Below are 18,982 nucleotides of genomic sequence, written 5' to 3'. Positions count from 1 at the left end.
CATAAGTAGAAACAAATGTGCTGATTGGTTAAATGACTCTTTTTTAATTTTTTTTCTTTTTTTGCCCGGCCGTCTAACTACTAGGGTCATTGCCGGCACCTCACGAATATAAGCTTCTCGCATTTTTCTTTGTTTCATTTCAACTACATCTCTATCTCATTCACTATATTTCTTATTTTAATTTTGTTTCCTATTGACCAAACAGAGGAGTGTTTTTTTGCTTGTTCCTACCATCCCACACATGGTTTTTTAAAAATACTTTAATCTTTACAGACTCACTAACAATACCACTCATGCTAAGAAAATTATTACCTAATCTACAGTTGGCAGGCTCAGAGTATGGGTGCAAGACTGAGGTCCTGCCCCTACAACTAAATAAAAAGTCAGTAATAAAGTCATAATCCTACCGACTTGCTTCCATTCGTGCTAATAAATACATTCAGTATGTACAGAATTTCATTCATCCATTAGAATATTTTCCTTTTGACGGGTTTGTGGAGTATTCGATATTCCTCGACATCCACGTCCATTTACACAAAACATTCAAGCTAATAAATACATTCATAATGGAGAAGTTGCATCTCGGCAGTATTACTGTAACCTTGATAGCGGCAACTTGTTACTCACATCCCACAACAAATATATAATTACCTAAACTTATTCGGGCTTGTGAGCTACTCGATTCAGTCACAGCCACACCCAGACATACCTCACCCGCTAATAAATACATTCACACTGCAAAATGGAGATATACCATGTGTAGTTGGTTATATGTATCCATACGCATCAATTTATCTTGTCAAAGATTATCTTTGAAGTCACTGCTTAAGAACTATTTCCTGATTAGATAGTAGGTCACACTGTTCTTGGTACTCTCTTAACTTATTACATTCTTCTAATATATGTCTCACTGTTACCGGGTTTCCACAGAGTGGGCTGCGTTTTTGACTTCTACCCACTAAGAAGTGAGATGGGTGTGATCTATTTGCAATGTTGTTAATATTATTTTGTTACATTTTTCCAAATTCTCCACGTGCCATGGCCTCACTGTAATTTTATCTATTTTTAGCTTTTCATTACTTTCGTTCCAGCGAGCCTTTTAGTTATTGTTTTATTATTTTATCCTTAAATTTTTTCTCCATTTATGTTTTCTCTTAACTGTATTACTGCTTGACTAAAGGGTACAAAAACAAGAACGTAATTATCATGTCAGATAGCCATGGAACGATTAAAGAACTAAGCTTAAATATCATTAGTTTGAAGATGGTGTTGAACTGCAAAACCAAATAAAACATAGGTAGGCAGAACAAAGTCAGCCTCTGCTGGGTCGCAGGACATGTGGGAGTAGAAGGCAACAAGAAAGCGGACACCCTTGCAAGGAAAGTGGCTTCTACACCGCTGATAGGACCCGAACCCTTCAGTGGCATAGGCCTCAGACAGAAGGACAAAAAGAAAATGAATTCACGCATTGCACACAATCCAAGAATCTCCTAAAAAATTTCGGAAGGAAAGAAGTAACAGAATGAACTAAAGGAAGCAGGAAGAAAACTGTGAATCCTAACAGGACACTGCAAACTAAACGGACATTTAAAGAAGATTGGCAAAACCCAATACGGCACATGCAGATTCTGCAAAGAGGCAGAGAAGACACCAACACACCTATTAACAAACCGTGGTGCTACATTTGCCGCAGAAGGAAGTGCTTTGGGATGTACAATATGACCGTAGAAAAAATTCAACCACTGAAACCAGGCCTACTAATCAAGTCCCTTGATGATCTAGGACTCACTGGTGTACTATAGGCACAGAACGGGGCAATAGCTCTTAAACGGCACAGCATATCACACCCTAACTAATACATCTACTTTATTACTATACTTTTTGCAAATAAAATTATTATTAATTTTTAAGGGTGTTTTAACAGCTAAGGTCATTTCACGCCCTAACGTATCAGGTTAGCCATATCCCTTAGTGCTATAAAGCTCAGACTCCAAACATTGTCATAAACTAATCTATCCTAATGCTATCCATTTAATCTATCCTTTTAAAATTTTAAATTTGGAAGGGCAAATTTATGCAAAAATTCCATTTTATATTATAAAATTTAGTCCTGTTCTTTAATTAGAATTTTGAATTTTTGTTTCATAATTTGAACATTTCACATAGGCTTTTATGTCCAATAATAATAATAGAGTCAGACTAGCAACAGTCTCAGCATGAGTAAAGGCTCATTGATTATTATTATGTATATGATTTGTACAGATGGTAATAAGTATATAAAAGAAATATTAATTATGCTTTTAATGCAGTATATTACCATTATATTTTCTTTATTTATTTTATGTTTTAATTTTTCATTTATTATTTTCATAGTATAGTCGAGAATATTTCAAAGTTGTAATAGGAAGTTAGTTTTTTTTCATTTTTATTTTTTATCTTTTGGGGTAGTGTCCTTGTGAATTAATGATCGGAACGGTTCGAATCAGGTCGTTTGACGAGAACGACACGTCAGATGACGCGGGAGTCGTCATTTTTCCTCGAATTCCGTCGGCGAGAGGTTGCAAGCTGACCCGTTTCGACCAGTAATGAGCTGCTGATTTGCTGAGCCTCCTTCGTTTTCGCGAGCCAGTCGCCACTCAGCATTCGTTCGGCCCGTTTGCTAACAGGATTCGTTCCGACTCCACCTGTAGAACCAGCCGAGATGGCTTTTGTACCGGGCTCTGCGGCCCAGCCAGTCTCAGAAGTCGAGCTTTCCCTTGCTTGCAGGTCAGTTTTACATTATAATTTTATTAACATTTTTTTTCCACTTTAACTTTTTCATTGTTTAAATTGCTTTTATTCTTTAAACAACATTAATTTATTTTCATCGGGCGTGCCTTTCTTATTAATTAAAGGACACATTAATATTGACAGATCACACAATCAAATGTGTTTTTTCATGCCTCTTGGGGTCATTTTTTCCTTTTTTAGGTTTTCTTTCGGACTTTCTTACCTACATGGGATCTTCTCTTAAATAAAAATAAAATTAAACAATAAAAAAATTAAACACAGTCTAATTTTGGCCAAACCAGCAATAAAAAATCTTTTATTGACAATTTATTCCATTTTTTCTGCATAAAATTTTTTCTTCTACTACTGAATTTATTATATTATAATATAATAGTGACCGATCAATGTTTAGCTGTGTCACTTCTGATTTGTTCTGCTGATCTACTGTTTGTATTTACTCTCAAACTGTATTTTTCCTTTATTCTGAAGATGCTGGGTTCTCCAGACTTGATACTCAAAAATTACCTAACTTGAAAAAATTCGATCAGAGATTTCTTGGTACTCCGCCTGGAAATCATTACTTGGATCTCTTGTTTTGGATTGATTCCCAACACCGCAGGGAACCGATCATGCCATGAGATCAGCGTACATTTCATTATATAAAGAGTTAAGGGGTCGTCTAGCGTTCGATCTGAAGAAGCCCAATTTTAAAGATTACGTGTAGAAATGTGTGGTGATTAGTGACCGTTAATCGATAATTATTCAGAAATGCGGTCTGGTGTGAAGGTTTCAAAAAAACATTTTCTTTATTGTGCCAACGTTTCAATCTTTATTGAGATCATCTTCAGGGCTCAAAGTGTTTGTCTTCTGTGTAATTGTGCCATTCTTGCGTGTCGTGTTGAGAGTGCACAACATTGGCACGATAAAGAAAATGTTTTTTGAAACCTACATCACCCCAGACCGCATCTCACAATTTCTGAATAATTAATTAAAGATTACTCTTTGATTGGGCTGCGTTGGCTTTTTAAAATTCTTCAGCTGAACTTGGCCGTGTGGAATAGTGGTGAGCAGGCTTCTCTGTTCGCTTTGCAATTCGCACGCCCTCGAATCTGTTTTTCATTTTTTGGCAGAGTGTTCAATTCTGGGTTAGATCCGCTTGCTTCATTCTGTCAAGGGGTGAACTAATGGGTTTTTTGGAGTGTTCAAGATCTAGACCTTTTTATGAGGTTTATGAGGCAGGCTTGGAGCTACAGATATGAGCAGACAAGAATTTAATTTTTGATTTTATTGCTGAAGTAATATACATATTTTTTTTATTGTCATTTTTTCTTTTCCCTTTTTATGAATGCATATAGAATTTTAATTGTTAATTTTTTTTTTTAACACAGTGACCTACAGCAGACAGATTTTTTGATCCATTGTCTATTTACTTTTAAATTTTTCTTCTCTCTATTGTTCTCTATTTATATTGTAAATATAAGAGTTTTTCGTTCATTCATAATTTATTATTATGGATTATTGATTATATTGTGCAATTGACACATCGTTCAATATGATGAAATACAATGCAACGTTTTAAATCTGACTCATTCAGCTTTAAATTTATTGTACTGACTTGAGTGAGATTTCCTCTGGTGATAATAATTGTCATCACAGATCATTTTGGTCTGCTTATCCTTGCTTTTGCTATTTAAATTGTTGTGATTGTGCGGTTTTTGTCGAGTCTGACAGACCAAGGGGGAAGACAAAAATCATCGGTGACGACTAATGATTCCTTGACTTGGTACTGTTTTTAAGTTAATTTCAGATGTTCAACAGTGCCAGTTGTAGACATCATCGCTAGCGCTCTTGAGCAAAAGGAGTGTTGCTGCAGTGCAAAACTAGATGTGAAGCAAGCTTCAATCGGGTATGGCATTCGGGGCTCTTCTGGAAGCTTAAAAAAGTCCTTCCTTTTCCTGATCCTAAAATCCTACTTATTGGACAGATACTTTCACTTTTTTCTGCGGCCACTGAACAACAAGAACAAAACAAACAATATCGGGCTCAATAGGCAACCCTGACATACACAATGCACCTCGAAAGAATCAGATATTCTACTTTGCCACTGAAAATAACAATTTCAATATCTTAACAAATTTGAAAGAAAACCCCAAGTTTTACTGTTTTAGAAAAAGAGCCAAACAGTTAATGCTATCAAATGCTGCTTTCAAGTCAATAAGTAAGCAAAATGCTTTTTTATTCGATTTGGAGAATCTCAGACTCATTTAGTTGAACAAAACAACTAAATTGTCACAAGTTGAGAATCCTTTCCGAAATCCCATTTGGTTTTCACTTAATAAATTATTAACATTCACAAATTTTTCTGTTCTATTAAGCCACAAACCAGATTTTTTTAGCTTTGCTGTTGATGCAAGAAAGTTAATTAAGAGAGAGGGCTGATAGTGGAATATTGAGTGCATTGGGTGCTGATATGACTCCCTTAAAATTTTTGGAATTTTCCAGTTATTTTTTGTCTAGGGGCTCTCCTTTTGCTTTATGAAAAGCAAAAAGAACAAGTAAAGCGCTAAATAAGCAAATCTCTAGAAATCTGAGCCATTCTCAGTCAATTATTGTTAGATGTAAGGTAATTTATCTATTTTTGTTTGATCAAACTTCGTTCTAATTGACCCGAGGTGGCTTTACCAAGCATTTTCCCCAAGAATTTGTACGATTTATTACAATTTATTTGTTTTGTAATATAAACATGTTTTTATAGAAATTTATCCTGCAAAGATGTTCTCTCAAAATCGGACCCGATGGTTGTCACATTCGTCAAGCCTTTTGGCGAGGATCGCTGGATCGAAGTTCACAGGACCGAGGTGATAACCAACTCGCACGATCCGGATTTCGCCAAGAAATGCACGATGCAGTATAAATTCGAAGAACAGCAACAGCTCAAGTTCGAGGTTTACGATGTGGATTCGTCGAGCGCTCGACTCGAGGACCACGATTTCCTCGGTTTTGCCACCTGCACTCTTGGACAGATAATTACTGGTGGAAAGGTAGCCAACAGGGTATATATTCAAATTTATATTACTAACAGAAGACCCTTTTCTCAATTCAAATCCTCTTGGCATGCATACTTTTTTCCTATTACAAAAAAAAAAAATGCTTACTGTGTGGTTTGCATTTTGTGATTTATGATGCATGTGTGAGACATGTTTTCTTCTACTTTCAATATATAAATTGCCTTCTTTAAATGGTGAAATTTCTTAGTTTGTAAGTCAATTAACAAAGGTTCTTCTGTGTGGTGGTCATGTGCATTTGTAAACGTCGGCTTAGCTTTACCTCATTTGGAGAAAAACTCACTCAGAAATTTGAATACAAACAGTTAAATTTATTGTTACAGTTAATTTTATTCAGGTGTCATCTCCAGGTGAAGTGAAGCGATAAATATGTTGCAAAATAATCACTTTTGCAAATAAAATTATGCTTACGTAAATTTTAAATGAGATATCAAATTGATTATATATAAAATGAATTTATAGTATAAAATTGCATGAAAACAAATTCTTTGGTGGTTTTCTGCTTTGATTCAATTAAAACTGATAGAACTAAAGATATCTTTCATTCATAAAAATGTTATACAAGTTTTATTTTTTAATATTTGTCCATAACTAATATTGAACCTGTCTAGTATAAAAATATGTTCTTGGTATGTTGCATGTAATGATAAATATTAAGAGAGCCTGGTTTTTCTGATTAGAATAAAAAAGTGCTTATATGCTAAATGCTTGAAAAAACCATACTGATCCTTACTGTTTCGTTAGCTATTTTATTTACAACTATACGGTTAATTAACAATTTCTTAACAACTATCTGTAACGATAAAAAAATATTTTCAATTAATTAAGGTTTTTAGTTGAGATAAAAAAGTCAGTGTCATGAGCGGGATTTGAACCCACGACATTCGGCTAGATACACCACTACTCAACCACTTGAGCTATCGTGACACTCGGACCCTAACCTCCCATGTCAAACCCCACCTTTTAAATTTTCCCTCCTTTTTTTATCTCAACTAAAAACCGGTCGAGGGTTCGAATCCCGCTCGTGACACTGACTTTTTATCTCGACTAAAAACCGGTCGAGGGTTCGAATCCCGCTCGTGACACTGACTTTTTATCTCGACTAAAAACCTTAATTAATTGAAAGATATTAATTGGTCAAGCGGACACAAAAACTAGTGAATTGGATAAAAAAATATTTTATTAAAATCCAAAAATATATTTTAGATAGATTATACTCATCAGGTATTCATAAATAAATGCGGTTCAAATATTCAAAACAGAACAAATTTTAATACCAACCATAAATTTCATTTTTTTTTTTTTCATTTTGCTTACAAAGTGAGGCTGCGGACAAGGGAACACCGATATCAATGAAATGTTTTTTTGGTGATACTAGGTTGAAAAATATTACCGAAAGTTTCTTGCCAAGGAGCTGAGAGGAAAACATTTTTTAGTAAGTTAAGTAATTATTTTAAAAAATTGCAGTGTTATGTCTATTTCAAGGTTATTTTATCTTGGTTGGTTAGCTTTTTAATGCAAGATAATAAAATAATAATTAAGACTGGAATGAAATGACAGAAAAACTAAAGATACGGGCAAACCATGGCCTGTGGAGAAAATGAAAAAGAAATACAGAACGATTTTAACAAGACTGAGGATAGGCCACATGCATCTCTCTTGAGGGCGGTCAGAGATGATACCCACAGTAAGATGAGTCAATGCCAGAATTGATGGAGTGTGCAAAACTGAAACACTACAGATTAAGGTTTGGCCAACCCCCAGACGTAAAGAAAATCTTGGTGCTTAACAGTGACTTATCAGAATTTATTGGAATATTTACAGATGGACCTACTACAATCTGCTCCTTTCCATACGTGCAATATGAAAGCGTGTATTTATTGTGAGAATTCTGTATGAATGAGAACGGGCCGTTTGACAATTCATACATCATTCGATCTAAGTACTTTGACAGTATATTATCTAGGTTTAGTCGTTTTTGGTATGAATGAGCGGAGTGTTCATCGGCGGAATAGTAAATACCTTGATGGCCCCCAATCTATATTTTATTTTTACATAGAATAGCATGTGTGTATGAATGAGTGTATTTATTAGCGAGATTGATGATAGATGCAAAGTTACTTTAAATAGAGAGCAGGTCGTTCGTCGGAATATTTCAGTACCTTGATGCCCGGTTTCTAGATCTTATGGTATGAATAAGAGTATTGATCATTGAGGGAACATCGAGGACCCTGTGGTGGGCCTCTTTTTTTTTTTTTTTTTTTTTTTTTTTTTTTTAAAGGAAAATGTAGAGGGTAAATTTTTTTGGGGGAAAATCAAAAATAATTTTTTTTTTTCTGAACCACATAAATCATAGTAACTTTGAAACAACTCCACATATCCACATGAAACTATAGCTTTTTTTTTTACCCGCAAAAGCAGACATTATATAAACCCCCGGGGAGCTTTTAGGAAAAAAGCTTTATGCTTTATGGAATTTATGCAGGGCTGCTGGTTTCGAACCCAGGAATCCTGTAAATTATAATAGTACAAATCTGGCTTTTGTAAAATAAAAGCTGAAGGAGTTTTAATTTGATTTCATCCTTATTTTTCTCACTTATAATAACATAAAATCAAAACCTTCTTGATAAAGTCTGAAAGAAGAGAAATTAAGCTTTCCTATCGTTATAATAACAAATTAGAATAAAATCCCGATTATGAATTTTTAAGTGGGACAGTGAGCTTTGGCTAGGGGGAAAAAAAACAAAAAAAAAACGTTCCTGGCTGTTCCATCCATAACCCTCTATTTTTGTTTCCTATAAAAATTTGTGTTTATGAGCTTTATAAGGTCCTTAAAACAAAGGTGTTAATGTTTCTAATCTCATTTATTACGATCCAGCATGTTATTTTCACACCTTAGGTTAAATAATTGAATGATAGATACGTAATTATGTATTTAAATAAAAGTTATATAAATCACTTAAAATATTTTTATGAATTATTGATTTTTTCTTGACTGCTAATTTTTCATGTTTGGAAAATAGAATTGTTACTTGCGAGTGTAGTTGGATTTTTGCAATTCATATCTATTTTTTAGCCTGCTATAAAAATTTGTATTTAAGTGCTTTAAATAGTGTATAAAATGAATGCGTTTTGTACAAAAATAATTTTTTTGGCCTACTTTACTAAAGTATTGGTTTTGTGGCTTTTTATTTGTCTAATTTCTCTAATCTAATTAATACAATCTGACTATTTTTATGTTAAAAAAAGGCAGAAAACTGCAATAAAAAGTGCTTAAAATATTTTGTTTTCCTTTTCTCGCCTCATAAAGCTCATTGGCTTTAAATGGTGTAAAAATGAATGCGTTTTGTACAAAAATAATTTTTTTTTACTGAAGTCTTGGTTTTGTAGCTTTTTGTATGTCTAATTTCTCTAATCTAATTAATACAATCTGACTTATTTTATGTTAAAAAAAAGGCAGAAAACTGCAATAAAAAAATACTTAAAATATTTTGTTTTCCTTTTCTCGCCTCCTATAGCTTATTGGTTTTAAATGGTGTATAAAATGAATGAGTTTTGTACAAAAATATTTTTTTTGGCCTACTTCACTGAAGCCTTGGTTTTGTAGCTTTTTATATGTCTAATTTCTCTAATCTAATTAATACAACCTGACTTATTTTATGTTAAAAAAAAGGCAGAAAACTGCAATAAAAAAGTACTTCAAATATTTTGTTTTCCTTTTCTTGCCTCATATAGCTCAGTGGCAAGAATGCTCTGGCACATGAAATTTTTTTGACTTACTATCATCAAAAAAAGTTTCATGGAAATTGGCGATCCCATTTGTATAGACCAATTTCTCCATCTATTTGTGAATATTAAAAAAATATTTTTCTGGAACTTTTTTTTTGTTAAGGAGATAAATAATTTTAGAAAAAAACGGTATAATCAGAGAGGGGAATCATTAACAAACAAAATTAAAATGTGAGATTTTGTGTGTCTTCTGGGTTCTGTCGGACATGTTTTGGCTTTTCACCCTCCTCAGTTTTGTTTATATTTTCTTAGTCATGTTTGAAAGAAATAAAAGGTTGGAAAAGGACCATGATTAAGATAACATAAATATACAGGATTGAAGATGGTGCAATGGCGAAATTGTCCTGGCAAACCAAAGCAGTGAGGTAATGGCCAGGGTAAACTGCTTTGTAACTTATTTTTTTTCTATTTTTAATCATGCACTCTGAATAAAGAAAATCCTTTATGCACATCTAATCATTTTCATTTTAAATAATCCACCTTTGAAAAAATTTTCAACAATAGAAATGACTTACAGTTGGAAATGACATTGAAACCGAGAGTAAAAGGTTCTGGAGATCACAGACTTGGCTCGTTGATAGCGTCCGTAGAAGAGCTCTCTTCTTCCAAAGATGAAGTTCATATCAAGCTAAGCGGGCACAATTTAGACAAGAAGGACTGGTTTGGCAAGTCGGATCCATTCCTGGAGATATTCAAATCGACCGAGAGCGGCGCTTACTCATTGGTCTACAGGACAGAGGTAGTTTCAAAGGTACAGGAGGTATTGAAGTTTCGTAGAGGGACCACTTCCTCCTGTTCTGAGGTTGTGTTTAATTCAAATTTACCTCATACGTTGACCTCGCGTCGTTGCCGTTTTAGGTAATCAAAGTGACTTTGAATCCGTCTTGGAAAGAATTCTGCCTCCCTGTTAGGAATCTTTGCAACGGAGACTACGACAGGTCGATAAAGTTTGTCTGCTACGACTGGAACCGTAGTGGCAATCATCAGCTCATCGGCGAGTTTTATACCACATTGAAAGACCTCCTTGACCAATCAACTCCAAGCAACTATTTACTCATCAATCCAGACAAACAGGTCTTTTTTAATTATTTATTTTACTATATTATATATTATATATTATTTTTCTTTTGATTTAAATTGTAATTATTGCTTTATTCAGATAAATACAATTAGCAGTTAAATTCGTTGTAATGCTCTTGGATAGACAATGTTTTTGGAGATTATTCCATTTGGAATATATACAAACAAAAAATCCCTTGATTTCCTGGGGCATGTATAATTGTCTGTGAAAAAACTACGGATTCTCCAAATTCAATTCATATAATAGCATTGATTGACATTGAGTTTTGTTTATCATTATTGCAAAAGCCAGTTTAATTTTGAAATTGCAATAGTTTGAATTGGAAAGGTATTTTTGGTGGTATCATTGGTATAAGTGGTTGGTATTAGCACATCCCCTCCTTTGAATTTTAGTAAGAATTATCTCAATTGATTTTTATCTAACGTCTTGGTTGAGATGAAAAAGTTAGCGTCACGGGCGGGATTCGAACCCACGATCTCCGGCTAAATACGCCGTAGCTCTACCACTTGGGCTATCGTGACTGATCCACTCAGACACCAACACCTCATCTCAACCTACAACCTTTCAAAATTTCCCTATTTTTGCAATATTTTCATCGTGTAATCAGGATTCAATTCTCAGCGACTTATGAAGTTGCCATGGGGTGGTGTTCGGTAAAATCATGTTTATTAATGAAGGTAAGATGTATTACGTCAGGTATCACTGATTTGTTGAGGATCAGAGATGCGGTCACAAAGAAGTGAATACTGCAACTTTTATGCCAAGCTTTCAACCTGTATTACAGTCATCTTCAGGACTAAGGTACATTGTCGTAAATAAATTGATTACAATAAAATATTTTTAAACTAATAACATTAAAAACAACAGTTGCCAATAATTACAACTTACTTATAAAATTTAAATTAAAAATTGAGACTAAATTGTTTTTAAAAATATCATTATATATTATTTTATTGTAAGTGGAAGAGCGCATGTACGTGACCGTACCGCCGGATAATCTTTCACTATTCGCTTGTTTTCTTCTAATTTATAAGAGAGTAGTTGGTGTAAGTGCTTCGCTGCTTATTTTTGTATAGGGCAATGAGGTTCAATGATTTAAGAAAATAAAAGAAAAGAAAAAGAGAACGTTCGTCAACATTTATTTCAATACACTTCTGTTTCTTTTTACATATGAACAACCACAACAAAAACTTAACTAATCTACCAAGTCAGCCACAACTCTAAATCTGGATGAGCGTATTTGCAAGACTTACCCAAAACCAGCTTCCAAATCATCCCTTCTTCCACCAGGATCTTCTTCCTGGGTCCTTGGCAGTCGACTCTATTCGACTTGTTGCAATGGCTGGTCCTTCCTGGCTGAGTCCCAGAAGAGTGTGGCTTCAGTCGGTTTGAACTCTGTACTGCTTTAGACTGACATTTGATTTCCAAATCATCCCTTTTTATACCAGTTTCTCTACCAGAGTAGGGGTTAAAAACGAAAATCAAAAGTCGAGGGAGTTCTCACAGCGTGGGAGGGCAGGCTAAGACAGGGGTCTTGCACCACGTCACTAGTAACAACCTTTCAGCCTTAAGTAACTAGACATTGGTTATTTATTATCCACGACAGTTCGTGGTCTGATTGACCAATTAACTTTTTTCCTAGTTAATTAATATTTATGAAAGGTATTGGTTGAAATAAAAAAGTCAGTGCCACGAGTGGGATTCGAACAACGACCTTCGGCTAAATACGCCGCTGCTCTACCACTTCGATTCGCTCGCACTCTAACTTCCATTTGATATTTGAAAAATGGCAAAAAGGAGGGAAGATTCGAGAAGTGAGGTTGAGATGGGAAGATCGAAGTAAAGATAGCTCAAGTGGTTAGAGCCATGGCATATTGAGCCTAAGGTCGTGGGTTTGAATCTCGCTCGTGACACTGACTTTTTCATTTCAACCAAGACCTTACATAAAAACATTAATTAATTGGAAAAATTAGTTATTTATTTGATCGGTTGTCCACTTATTGCAGATTTGTTTCCCAGGTTTTTGGGTACCCTCCTGGTGGCCCTGTCAGGGTCTGCGATCCCTTCAGATTTACAGACCTTTTTGTATGGTCCTTTAAATTAATTTTTTATTTTCAGGCCAGGATACGAAGTCATTTTCTTTATGCCAATGACCGATATTCCCATCAGACACCGATATAAACATCACAATTATAATTCAACAGTCATGAAAAGTTTTTATTTTTATTTTAACAATATAACAAAGACGAGGGCGGCCTTACAGTATCATTATATATATTTATGTAATCAGATTTATTTATAATGCAAAGTAGCCCTAAAGATAACTGTAATAAATGTCGGTTGGTGAAGAATTTACAATGCTCACTTCTTTGTGACCGCAAACCTGATTGTAAACAAATTGGAATGTTTATTAATATTTTATTTATACAATTTATAATTGTTCATGTATACCTGTAAAGCAAAACCAGTTTTTATAGTCTTTACCTTTGTACACTGAAACGTTCACTTGGAGCACTTTTTCCAATTCTGATGGTTTGGCGGTTAGGCCGGTAGTTCGTTCCCGTACTTATACCATTGCTGCCTATAGTAAAGATTCAACTGTGAAGTTTGTATCTTCCTATCTTTACATCGGTGAAACCGATTCTTTAGTTTTTGTGACTATAATCTATCAGTAGTTTTGCAACCAAAACTAATTCAGTAATTTTTGCGATTATAGAGAGGGTTACAGTTCCTCGCCGGAGCGTTGGCAATTCACCTGGTCGCCGGGTACCTGGGGGTCAGTGGAGATTTTTTCCTGTGGCCGCTTCGTCTCCAAAAGGGGAATAATCGAGCGCCACACTGTTTTTATTTTATTTTCTTCCTTTAGGAAAACAGTGAAACCCTCGGGGTGAAATAACAAAATAACAAATAAAAAATATATAAAAAAAATAAAAAAACAAAAAAAAACAAGAAAATAAAATATTAATCTCCTGTATTAAGAATAAGATGTAAAACAAAAAAATTAAATAAATAAATAAATCAAGTCTCTTCAGAGTTAAAAAAAAAAACTGTCCAGAAACCAATCTTATAACTTAAAAGCTCGAACCTCGTGTACGTCCTTTTTCTCGTCGTTCCAGAACGGTTCTCCCCTCGCACACGTGAACCCTCCACTCCACGACAATGAGAAAAGTCCCAAAAATTAAATTATACACTGTCACGTTTTACTTTTTCGCCTCGCTCGTCCACACCGACCAGTCTCAGCTCAAGGCCTCCTTGTCCACTCCTGTCGGAGACCCCACTCCTCGCCAGCGTCCCCGCTGAACCCTGGCCGGGCTTTCTTCGCCTTCCAAATGCCGTCCGCGCGTCTTCGGCCTCTTCCAGACCTCGCTCGATCTTGCCGAGGGCACCCCAGTGCAAAAAAAAAATTTTTTTTCCTCTCGTGTTCACTTGTAATGAGTTAGTGTTGTTTTTGCGACAATTGACTGTTAGCGGCTTCAAATTGGAATTTAAAATTAGTGGAAAATGTGTAATTATAGGAAAATGGTATTCGCCCATTTGACAGCTGACATTGAGAAAATGGACGCCACAAATTCTTGAAATCTCTCTTTTTTTTGTAAATATTGAAGCCTATTATTTGGTATATATTCATTTTATAGTCTCTAAACCTGCCTGACACTAATAAAAACAAAATGTGAAAGCCTAATCAAAATCGGTTAAGTAGTTTTTATTTTTATGATAAACACATGTATGAAAATTCACTTTTACTTATATAGATTATTTTTACTTTCTGGTGAGTAGTTTCTTCAGATGGCATTATAGTTAATTGAACGGTTTCAGGCGAAAAAACGAGATGCATACAAAGGGTCAGGTACTGTCTCGGTCGACAGTTGTGTTTTACGTCCGATCTACAGCTTCTTGGATTATATCCGAGGGGGTACGCAGATCTTCTGCACCGTAGCGATAGATTTCACAGGTATCGACTCAAACAATGTCATCTTTTGAATTTATTATTTATTAATTTATGAATCAAGGTTCGAACGGAAACCCGATGAGTCCTGATTCGCTCCATTATATAACAAGCGGGCAGTTGAACTGCTATGAACAGGCCATTATGTCCGTTGTGACTATAATCGAGGATTACGACTCCGATAAGCAATTCCCAGTTCTTGGCTTTGGCGCCAAGCTGCCTCCTGATGGCAGGGTCGGGCATGAATTCTTCGTCAATATGAACCCGTCAAGCCCATACTGTTCTGGTGTCCAAGGAGTCCTCGAAGCCTATCGCTCCTGTATTAGGTATTTATTTTCTATTTACTATTACTGTAAAATCCTAATTGCTTTTTTTAACAGGCAGATACAACTTTACGGGCCCACCAACTTTGCACCAGTTATAAATCATGTCGCCCAATTTGCTCAGACTTTTACAGATGGCTCTAGCTATTTCATCCTTCTGATTCTCACTGATGGCGTTATTACAGATATGCCCCAGACATGCCAGGTAATCTGTGATATAATTCAAATATTTAATTTGTGTTTTAATTCATAATGATTTTTTTAAATATATAATAAATCTTCCAGGCTATTGTTAGAGCTTCAGCCCTTCCGATGTCGATAATTATTGTCGGTATTGGAAATGCAGATTTCTCTGCCATGGAGCAGTTGGATGGCGATACCGTCGCGCTCACTAGTGGTGGTAATAAAAAAACAAAAAATAACTTTCAATAGTGTTTAATTTTTATCGTGTTACAGGCAAGAGAGCACAGAGAGATATCGTCCAATTCGTACCATTTTCCAAGTTTGTTACTCATGGCCGTCCAGGATCATCGATGCGACACCTGCTCGCAAAAGAAGTCCTGGCCGAGATTCCCACGCAGTTCACCTCTTATATGAAGTCTCGCGGGATCGTTCCGAAGCCCCCGCAATCTCACGTTTCAACGCTCCCGCCAGACCCTGAAGCGGCGTATTCCTGAATGTAGAACCGTTCAGGCTGTACGCTGAGACCGTTAACTAGTCATGGAACTTTTGGTGTTTTATGAGGGAATCCATTTACGGGCACTGCCATGGAGTATGATCTGCCTGCAAGTATGTATCTCGCATACTAAATTTTGCAATTACAATTTCTATCCGATTGTATGACTTTCTTCTAAATGTGATTTAATTATCTTGTGATTCAAATTTGATATTTAATTTGTCTCTGCACTGCTTTTCTGTACAACATTCCTTTTTTTTAAGTAATCATTCTAATTGTCAGAATTCCGTTTTAAACATAACAAATTAATTCTGTTAAGGCTCAGTATTATAAGACGGCTCAGGGTATAAACACACAAAATAATATTTTAACTGTAATGAATTACGGAATAGACAATGAAATAGGCATAGCTTAGTAGAATTCACATTACTACAATTCTTCCTAAGGGGAAAAAAAGACTGACAATTTTAGTAAATTTTTGCCAAAATATAGTTTTTTTGTACATACAGAAATACTATATAAATTATTACAAAACTGTATTAAGTGCAGTCGCTCGGCCAAATTTGTAACTTTCACACAAAGTTTAGAATCTCAATGTGAAAAAAAAAATTATCACATTCAGTACGGCAGCGTTTTACGGCTTTTGTAGTCGAGATGGGATCCGCATGACCTGCTCGGAAAAGTAGGATGCTCAGGAGCACCCCCGGCCAGTTGGCACTATTCCATTTTATGAGAATCGAATCCATTTACATTTTTACCTGTTTTCCACTTCTTTTTTTGTCCATGTTGTATTAAAAAAAAAAAAAAAAAATGGTTGTTTCTAGTACCCTGAAACAAAGTTTGTAATAGAATGTATATTAGTCGGGTAAAATATATGTACAAATTGTATGATATATTTCGTTTACCGTCCTATTTACAATTTTTTTTGTATAAAATATATAAAAAAGTGAAATATATAAAAATACAATATAAAAAAATTAAACGTATAATTTCAACAATACGATGTGCGATTCGACTTCTGAAAAATATCGAATATTAAGATTTTTATTTTTTTCTCGTTCATTTATTACTAACAGATTTGAAATACATACCAGGAAAATATTCATAATCGATGTTATTTTTTTGTCAATATATTCCAGATCGTCACTTTTTTGGTTTTAGAATTAAAAAGAATTTCCTTATTTGTAATGACTATTTTAAAGTATTTGGCTTTTTTTTTGGAGCCAGACAGCCAGGGGGTTGGCGATATTTAGTAGACATACCTAAATAGCAACAAAATATAAAGTATTTAGAATACTAATAAATATAGTCTTAAAGATTACAAAAAGCCTAACATACCTGGACAAAATTAGGAACTTCTAAAATCCTAAAAAATCCGTAATCCAAAAAAAAAAAAAAAAAAAATCAAATTTCTCAATAATAATTTAACTGTAAGAAATAAATTCTGATAAATCAATTTGAAGAAATAAATGCTCGAAAACATCAATAAAAACTTATAATTACGTCTTCAATACAGAGTTTGCAGAATTTTGGGACAAAAAGGAAAACAATAAAAAACAAGGAGTTGGGCGAAATGCACTATAGGATAGATTGGTTCAAATTGATGCAGGTAGAATGTTTCCTCACAAAGTTTACTCAAATTGTCAAAGGAAAATGAAGTGTCTAGGTTGAGAGCATTTCATTAGCCAATTGGATTTTAACTTAGGATGCGCTTGAGCGTCTTCCGTATTGAATGTGTTAAAAAAGGGGTGGTCTTTTCTTTTAATTTTTATGCAAAAAAGGGTTGAGGTGAAAAATTAGTTTCTCAACCTTCTTTACAAAAATTTAAATAAAACTGTTTAAGATAACTAATTAAAAATAATCTTTTCTTGTAGCACGTTGACTGTGTTTATTTTACATCTACTCTGTGAAAATTGATACATGCCTAAGACAGTCTCATTGTGTTGCAAGCTGTCACAACTATTTTAACATAGAAAACATGTAAAATTTGTAACATTAGTTAATAATGATCCGCAGCTATATAACAAAAGAAATGGATTCTACCTGGGTATCGTCAATATTTCAGTGCATACTGTTTTTACAAAATAACATTGCAAAATAATAATTTCATTTTATAATAAGCTGTTTTATTTTTGTATGATCGACATGCAGGATGTGTAAGGATTTTTGGGTGGCATGTGCATACCAGCACTTTGTGGGCCGTGATTCACCTCACTCTAAGGGGTGTTGTGTAGGCAGACTCAAAGGGATGTAATTGTGTATAGAAGGGAGGTGGGTAGTTAGCCGAAATAGCACAACACCTTTTTGGCTTTTGATTATGAGTCAAGATTATCATGGAACAGAGTGTGGTACATTTCTACCCCGAGCCTAACCTAAGCACTTATGTTGAGGGGCGCCCCGTTGAAAGTAAGTTGTTCCCCTGTAGAGCAAGCCCTTTCATCCAATCGATGATGTCTTGAGGAAACTCCTGCTTTGTAGTGCTGTATTGGCAAAGAGTGCAAAGTTGAGTAGAGACTTGTCCTGACTGTACTGTCCATGGCCGTGAGGGATGTATCGTCTAATTTGTGGAGTATATTGAGTGGGGTAGATGTTGATGGGCTATAATACTATTAGTGTCTACCACGGGGTAGATTTAAGCATGGTAGTGAGGCATATGTGGTGATTAGTGACCGTTAATCGACAATTATGTAGAAATCGTGAGATGCGGTCTGGGGTGATGTAGGTTTCAGAAAAACATTTTCTTTAAATTTCTTTTATATTTCTTTCGTACCTTTTTAACAATTCTATATGCAGGTTGAATAATCTGACCTGCATTTAAATAAACAATAATATTTATTGGATTTCTCAGAGNGGAAAAGTGAATTTATACAATGCAAAATACATTTTTTATATTCAATCAAAGTATTTCTACTCACTCAAAGTGTTTGTCTTCTGTGTAATTGTGCCATTCTTGCGTGTCGTGTTGAGAGGGCCAGTGAGATAGTGCTGTTTTATGTTTACTTACGTTGGATTTTGATGGAGTGGGGAAGGATGTCGGTATAGAAAAGACATTTTTGTATAAGGCGTCCGCTTCTTTGAGGTGAAAAGAGCCGACGAAGGGAAAAAATGTGTTGGTAATGGTTACCTACATCATCACATTACATTCCACACATCAAATATTTTTTACATAGTCTAATTTCCCAACAATTTAGCCTTCCTTTTCCTATTTATCCCTTTCTATATACTCCTGAAAGGATAATCTGGCCGAACCATTACCAACACATTTTTTCCCTTCGTCGGCTCTTTTCACCTCAAAGAAGCTGACACCTTATACAAAAATGTCTTTTCTATACC

The 18,982-nt window shown here is 34.9% G+C and overlaps 1 protein-coding gene across 5 annotated transcripts; it reads left to right on the top strand.

The window, feature by feature from the left end:
- The first annotated feature begins 2,500 nt into the window (after positions 1-2,500).
- Positions 2,501-18,309, top strand: LOC106673795 (copine-8-like). 5 transcript variants are annotated; one of them, XM_014406068.2, is made up of 9 exons: positions 2,501-2,766; positions 5,525-5,822; positions 10,141-10,374; positions 10,482-10,697; positions 14,521-14,656; positions 14,715-14,976; positions 15,031-15,178; positions 15,259-15,370; positions 15,430-18,309. In XM_014406068.2, the coding sequence occupies exons 1-9, from the start codon at positions 2,702-2,704 to the stop codon at positions 15,648-15,650; spliced, it is 1,692 nt and encodes a 563-aa protein (XP_014261554.1). In that variant the 5' UTR covers positions 2,501-2,701; the 3' UTR covers positions 15,651-18,309. The 5 variants fall into 5 exon arrangements, with proteins under 5 accessions (XP_014261554.1, XP_024080941.1, XP_014261553.1 ...); XM_014406067.2 differs by having other exon boundaries at positions 2,503-2,766; positions 15,259-15,373; XM_014406069.2 differs by having other exon boundaries at positions 2,505-2,766; positions 10,141-10,362; positions 15,259-15,373.
- Positions 18,310-18,982: the final 673 nt, after the last annotated feature.

This window comes from Cimex lectularius, unplaced genomic scaffold, assembly GCF_000648675.2.
Source record: "Cimex lectularius strain Harlan isolate CLEC.00 unplaced genomic scaffold, Clec_2.1 scaffold15, whole genome shotgun sequence".
Lineage (NCBI taxonomy): Eukaryota > Metazoa > Arthropoda > Insecta > Hemiptera > Cimicidae > Cimex > Cimex lectularius.
Note: the sequence above shows the minus strand (reverse complement) of the source record. Positions and strands in the feature narration are given on the sequence as shown.

Coding starts and splice junctions, on each gene's coding strand:
- LOC106673795 (XM_024225173.1), top strand. CDS start 2,702: ATGGCTTTTGTACCGGGCTCTGCGGCCCAGCCAGTCTCAGAAGTCGAG. Junction 5,811..10,140: donor AGATAATTACTGGTGGAAAG/GTAGCCAACAGG, acceptor AATGACTTACAG/TTGGAAATGACATTGAAACC. Junction 10,698..14,520: donor TCATCAATCCAGACAAACAG/GTCTTTTTTAAT, acceptor GAACGGTTTCAG/GCGAAAAAACGAGATGCATA.